At 30.6% G+C, this 7,117-nt stretch overlaps 1 protein-coding gene across 1 annotated transcript in view; it reads left to right on the top strand.

Annotated features, from left to right (window-relative positions):
* LOC104720530 (GDSL esterase/lipase At5g37690-like) overlaps positions 1 to 118 on the top strand; it is a 2,376-nt gene extending 2,258 nt beyond the window's left edge. Inside the window, exon 6 of the mRNA XM_010438422.2 lies at positions 107 to 118. Coding sequence (XP_010436724.1) covers positions 107 to 118 — 12 coding nt within the window. The remainder of the gene's footprint in view (positions 1 to 106) is intronic.

Raw genomic sequence — 7,117 nt, 5'->3', positions numbered from 1 at the left:
GGTAAAAAAAAAAAAAAAAAGAACTCTAACCATTTCTTGGATTCAAAGTTTGGGATAATCTTGTTCGATAACGTGTAACTATGTGATTTTACAATGATCAACGCAGGGTTTAAGATAGCAAACACGTCGTGTTGCAATGTGGACACAAGCGTTGGAGGTCTTTGTCTTCCCAATTCCAAGATGTGTAAAAACCGTAAAGACTTTGTCTTCTGGGACGCATTTCATCCGTCCGATTCGGCTAATCAAATCCTAGCCGATTATCTCTTTTCCTCTCTTCTTTCTTCCTCTTCTCCTTCACCTGCTCCTAAACCTGGTCACTAGTATAGTATTTACAAAGATAGAAAACATTAAGCCAGTTTCTTGTTAAATTGGACCTGCTTGCTCGATACATGTGTAATTATGACAAGTTTGTGTGTCTTGTTCGTTGTTACACAAAGTATTATATATTCTGAGGTAATTGTGGTTTTGTATGTTCGTGTTTTGGGTTCCTAAAGATTGCGTTATAAATTAATAAAGAAAATACTTTTTCATGCAAACAGAAATCAAACTTGTGATTTTTTTTTATATATTATGAAACTCTGATTATCAAACCTGGGTACACCTTTTTTTGTTTTTGATTTTTATAGAAAACTAAAATGTAGTGAAAAAAACTATTTCGTAGAAACAAGCCATTATTAATATATATTGTCTATTTCACATCCATACATGTAATAAAACCATTTGATTAAGAAATGTTATGCTGTAACAAATTAGGAATAAAGAAAAAATAATTATTGTATGTTGTATGATCATATAAAAAAAATCATACGGCATACCGCATATTACTTTATAGTATTTTATGGTGCTTCAGATATAAATTAGAAATAGAATATGACCCGTCCTAGATCACGGGTTGAAATTTCTTTTGTTATTTTGTAATTTTTATTCAAAACATCATATATGTGATTATTATTTTTGTTTTAAAAGTTCTTTTTTGGATAGAAAATTATGCTGAATATGACTTAGGAAAATTATATGCTGAATATGACTTATGAAAATAGCATCTAATTGTAAGATATATTCTAGTAGATCGAGTTAAGTTGTGTGATAAAAAAAATTGTTAATTTTATTTGATTTGTTTAGTGTTTAAAACTATATCTTGTATTTTTTTTTTGGTTAATTCTATATGACTTATTACATAGTGAACCACATATTAATTTTAGGACTAAATATGTAACTTATGTTTGTCATAATCATCTTGACCGAGAAAGCCTACCGAACAACATTATTCCAAAACTTTAATTTAATCTGAGAAATCATATTTTTTAAAATTTCAATCCGTGCTCTAGCAAGAAATCATATTTATTGGAATTTTTTTCATATTATAGTGACATATTATTGACCGGTGCTATAGCAAATCAAATTAAGTATTTATAGCTTTTAACTTTTTGATCTGTCATATATTTATGATATTCTTAAAAACATCAAATTAAACTATTTTAAAATATTTTGATTATTTTAAAAGCTTATTATAGTATATGAAATTATACAATTCTTCAAAAAAAGATATATGAAATTGAATTTAAATATTCAAATTTTGACATGTTACTCAGTCAAAATTTTAGTTGAATATATATATATATTTTAAAAGAGTAATATTACTAAAGCTTGAATATTTTATAAATTGAACAAATTTTTTTTTGGTATAAATATGGTGTATTTCGGTGAAGGGAGATGTCAATGATTTATACTAAAAGTTTGGAAGGGTGTTAGTTAAGATCTTATTTTGTTTGCTTAATCAGATATCACGCTTAAGCGTATGATTAATTTCCGAGATTTTCTTATATTTTTTTCTTTAATTGCCTAAAGGCTATATATGATATTCTAACAGTATATGGTTGTTAAATATTTTATTTCTTTAAGTTGTATTATTTTTTGGGATATTCTCTTTAAGAGTATCTTTGTATAACTAAGGAACCCAACCTATATAATCTATTTTGTAACCACTAATAAATCAAATAATAACTATCATTTTATTACTTATAACTATTATATAGTCTACCAAAAAGAAGTTGTATACTTTCAAAATATTAAATAGGGAATCGAAAAGTTGAAAGTCGATAACATATATATAAGTCGATGATATATCAGGAAAATATCAACAAAAAAAAACACTCTAAAACAACCCGACCCATTTTTTTAAAAATAAATACAAAATAAAATTAAGCATCTCATACTAAATTAACCCAACCCAATCACAACTCATTAATAAACCAGCAATAACATTATGCACATCAGAAACATACCAATAATACAAAACCAGTATATTATCAATACAGTAACATTCCTATCCATTCTACCCAACAACCTAACAACACTCTAACCAAGGTTCCAACATAAATAATATCATAATCAACAACACACAAACGAGATCCTAGATCATCCTCCTCCTCATCGCCTTGATTCCACGACCACACATTTCCTTTACCTGCACCACAAACACAAATTGAGATGCATGAATTTTTAATAAACACTCAGTGAGGCAATCCTCCCATCTACTGGACTATACACACAAGCCATTGAGATACCAATGTCCAAAACAATCAACAAACGAAGCATAAAAACCAGGAAAACAAACATCGTCTCGCTGGAAGGGAGGTATCGACTGACACCAACCAAGTGTCGACCGACACTGGCTCTTGGTGTCGACCGACACTACCCCACAGTGCCGATCGACGCTGAACCTTGGTGTCGACCGACACCCTCCTGGTGTCGATCAACACTGACTCTACAACCGCGATCCGCTCAAAGCTGAGAGTCGAATTTCGCTTCCTAATACCCCCAATCCGTCCAATACTCAAACCACAAGCCATATGAGTCTGTAGAGACCCTATAGCAACCACAACAAGCAGAAAAAACACCACAAACCATAACAAACAAGCAAGACAAAGGAAATCTCAGACTTAGATCAGCCATGGTCATGCTTTCACCTCTTTGCAGGAAGATTCTAACCAACAGCAACGAATGCAACCCTCCTAGCAAGCTTCTAACTCCTTCCTAGTCTCAGATCTCTCAATCACAGCCAAGGAATCCCACCAATCCTCTCAAAAACTCAAGAACACTCTTTTCTCCTCTTTCTCTCTCTCTCAAGCGGCGTAAACGACCAAAAACACGACCTAGGTCAAATTTTCTCCTTAAATACTCGGTTCTATTGTTTTCCTTAAACCAAACCGACCCAAATCGACAATTAAATTGTACTGATCGAACCAGAAATTATTGGTGTCGACCGACACTCCTATGGTGTCGATCGATACCCCTTCCCAAAACTAACATTTTGATTCACGGATGTTACTTATTGGAGTATTTTGCACCTAAAGTTATATATATATATATATATATATTGGAGTACATTTTTTTTTGTGCACCAATAATATTGGAGCGGTGCTGATCATAAAACAAATATTGATGGTAATTGTCTTGCAATAAGTGAAGTACATGTAATCAAAGGATTTGAATTTTGTTGGCTATAATTATATAGTATGATTTTGGATGCTAGTAATACTATAAGCAAGAGTTGTTTTGAAGAAACAAAAGATGAAGCCAAAATAATGGGGTTATTGTTGATTTGGGGCTTTTTAGCCAAAATCTTTGAAATAGAGTAATTTTATCCATTCTTATAGATTTAGGCTTTTTTTGGTGAGGGAAAAACCTAATTTAGCCTTGGCTAGTTATTGAGATAAGAGGAAGAGAGACAGCTAAAAAAATATCATCTTTCACCGCCGGCCACATGTTCCGATGTCGAAGACCTCCAGTCACCGAGTTTTCCTTCAGTTGCATCAGAAACTCAATCAGTACTTGAAGAAGAAACTCTCTCTTCGATCATGAAACAAAATTATCCATCTAGACAACTCAAATCTGAACTTAAGAGGCGAAAGCTCCATTACTCGAATTACATATCAAACCCAATTTCTTCATTCTCAAACCGAAGGAACCAAAAATACATCAAACCACCATCATGAATCGATCAAACACAAAAAAAAAGTAAAATCGGATACACTAAACTCCATTGATGAAAACTAAACCCTAAGAAAACTAGTAATTGGTGAACCCAAGGGAAAAAGGTAAACGAACTTTGCTTTTTTTGCTTTGAAATTTCAAAAGGTTTTAATTTCTGAAGTTTCTCATCTACATCTACAACATAACCAATCACAATCAGCATAATCATCATAGATTTGCATCTCGATAACAATATATTGCCCAATCAATGCATAAGTTATTTTTTTGTTTAATCTTGATATTCATAAGATTTTAGATTCAAGAAGGAGATGTATATGTTCTTCGAAGTTGTTCATCACAAGGGGGGGGAGAGAGAGACTACGGCGGAGATCGAAGGGTTTGTGTGTTCAGAAATTGGAGCACTCTTGTATCAAAATATTACTCTGTTTTTCTTTCGATCTCCAGCGGTTGAAGTTATTCATCACAGAAGAGAGAGAGACAGAGGCTGCGGCAGAAAGATCGAAGGGTTTGATGTGTGCAGCTTTTTGAGGGTAATTTTGTCATTTTAGTGTAAAAATAATGCCTAAATATGGAAACATGGACAGAAAGTCCTAATTGGACAATACTTATGAAAATAAATGCTTATCTCGTAATTAACTCCAAAATAATTGCAGTTTATGTGGATGTTGAACCCATTATACATGTGAGCAGGAATTTCTTACTAAAAGTAAAGAGAAAATTATGATGAAATCTAAATTTTGAGCTAGCATGAGAATATCATAATATATTACTAATCAAATTTATGGAACAAGCTCTAGCTTCTAGTCAAATAAGATTCAACAAACAATAGTACTTTGAATGGATCATTTACCAACGTTTAAAGTTTGGGGATTCTTAAAAATACCCCTTCTTCTATATCACTTTTCAAAAATACTTTTTCTTTATAGTGTCTATTTTCAAAAATACCCTTTTAATATATAAAATAATTAAATTCTAAATCCTAAACCTTGTCCCTAAAAACTATACCCTATATATAAAATAGAGAACCCAAACCTAAAAAAAAAATCTAAATATTAATTTAGCATATTGTAATTGTGTAAAAGATGGCAAAAATGAAAATGTTCAAAAAAAATAGTATTTTTGAAAAATGGATATCTCAAAAAGAGAATTTCTAACAAATGCTCTTTAAGTTTCTCTTAAACATGCATGGAACACAATAAATCTGGATATAAATGATTTTTTTTTTTTGAACGAAAGGATATAAATGTTTTAGTCTTTGAAATTAAGGTCTTTTGAGATTCTCCAGTCTTTAGTTTTTATATAGCGTATGTATATTCTACATCTACATTACCCATGTGGGCTAGTGGTGATTCATGTTTGGGTTTTTGAATTAGTTTCAATCGCAGTTTGAATGATTTACATAATGAGCATAAGACCTTTGAAATATTTACTTTTAATTTATATTCTCTTCGTTTCATTATAAAGATGTTTTAAAAGTTTTTTTGTTTTATAATTTAAAATATTTTTAACTTTTTAAATAACTTTTAGATTAATTTTATATTTTTATTATTTATTTTATACGGTCTTATTTATGATTGATTCAAAAATTTTAAAATAAATATTTTTAATTATGCTAAAAGGTCATATATTTGGAAAGGAAGAGAGTATAATTTAAGTAAAATTTAGAGAAAAAAAAAACTTTTTAACCATGTCAAGATTTAAACCACGTAAAGGTGGCATCATAAGCTTTAAATTATGTTGTTTTTTTTAAATGCTTGAAATTTATTTCAACATGACCAGCCGACACTTGCAACCAAACAACTGTAAACACTCAACATGTGAAACATGGGTAACAATTGTACTCCATCCGTTTGGATACGAGAAGAAGATCTCAAAATAAAGTAATAATACTTTTGAATGTAATTTTGTTATTAAATAAAATTTTGAATGATAAAATGAAAATGACCCAATAAATAAATGGGAAAATTCTAGAAAAAAAATCAATGTTATTTTTATTTAAACATTTAATAATTAAATATTTTTATCAGAATAAAAATATATAAAATAATAAAAAGTGTTATTTATAATCTAGAAAATAAAGGGGGTGTATTCAACTTGACATTTTAAGTGATTTGTGTAAAATTTACAAATCATATGTTATTCAATCATGGATTTTAAAAAGTCTATTAAAATCTACTGTTATTGAACTGATGATTTAAAAATCTACTTTAAAATCTACTGTTATTCAAAACAGTTTTGTAGATTTGGATTTTAATAATTTTTAGGATTCTGGAGGATTTGAGAGGATTTGTTTAGTTAAAAATACAGAATCCAAATCTCATTGTTTTAGGTGGGATTTGAAAGAATTTTACAGAAAATCATATGAACTTCCCTAAAATCTATCAAAATTTTAAATTTCTTAAATCCTATCAAATTTTTCAAAATCATGGTTTGAATACACCCCCTAAAGTGTTTTTATTTTTTTACCCATAATTTTAAAACAGAAAAATTCCAATTTTATCCCAGTTATCTAATTACTTATTAATCTTTAATAAAAAAAAACTTTCTGTTTCTAGTTAATCATATCAAACCAAAACCATCACCGAACAAACGACGACGTTTGGTGATATTTGTTTGATGACACAGAGGATCAACGGAAGGTAACTAGAGACAACACAGTTTATTGGTAGATTCACTACAATTCCTTCTTGTTGCGATGAACGGAGAGATGCCAATAAGCTGGGTTAAGAAGAAGATCTAAGCTTAGTAACTCGATTTCAAACGGATTCTCAAACTCATCGGTGATTGTTGAAGGAGGAGGAGCGAAGACCGTTAATTTCAAAGACGACGCTTTGTTTCTTCTTCTTTCATCCTCCAGAAGCGAGTTCTTGCATTAGAGATGATTACTCTCCATATCCAACATCGAAATCATTACATAATTCAAGAACGGACTGTTTCGCGGTGAAGTTAATGAATTTGGGAAACGATGAGGTTTCAAAGGATTTAGAGAAATATATGTAAGTGGCGAGAATCAGATTCTCCGGGGTGATTAATGGTGGTGATTCCCAGCGATGGAACAGTTTTCATGGCCACGGCTATAGAAGAAGGCGACGATTTTTGTTATTGTTGTCGGTATTTACTA

This window comes from Camelina sativa, chromosome 10 (genome assembly GCF_000633955.1).
Source record: "Camelina sativa cultivar DH55 chromosome 10, Cs, whole genome shotgun sequence".
NCBI lineage: Eukaryota > Viridiplantae > Streptophyta > Magnoliopsida > Brassicales > Brassicaceae > Camelina > Camelina sativa.
Note: the sequence above shows the minus strand (reverse complement) of the source record. Positions and strands in the feature narration are given on the sequence as shown.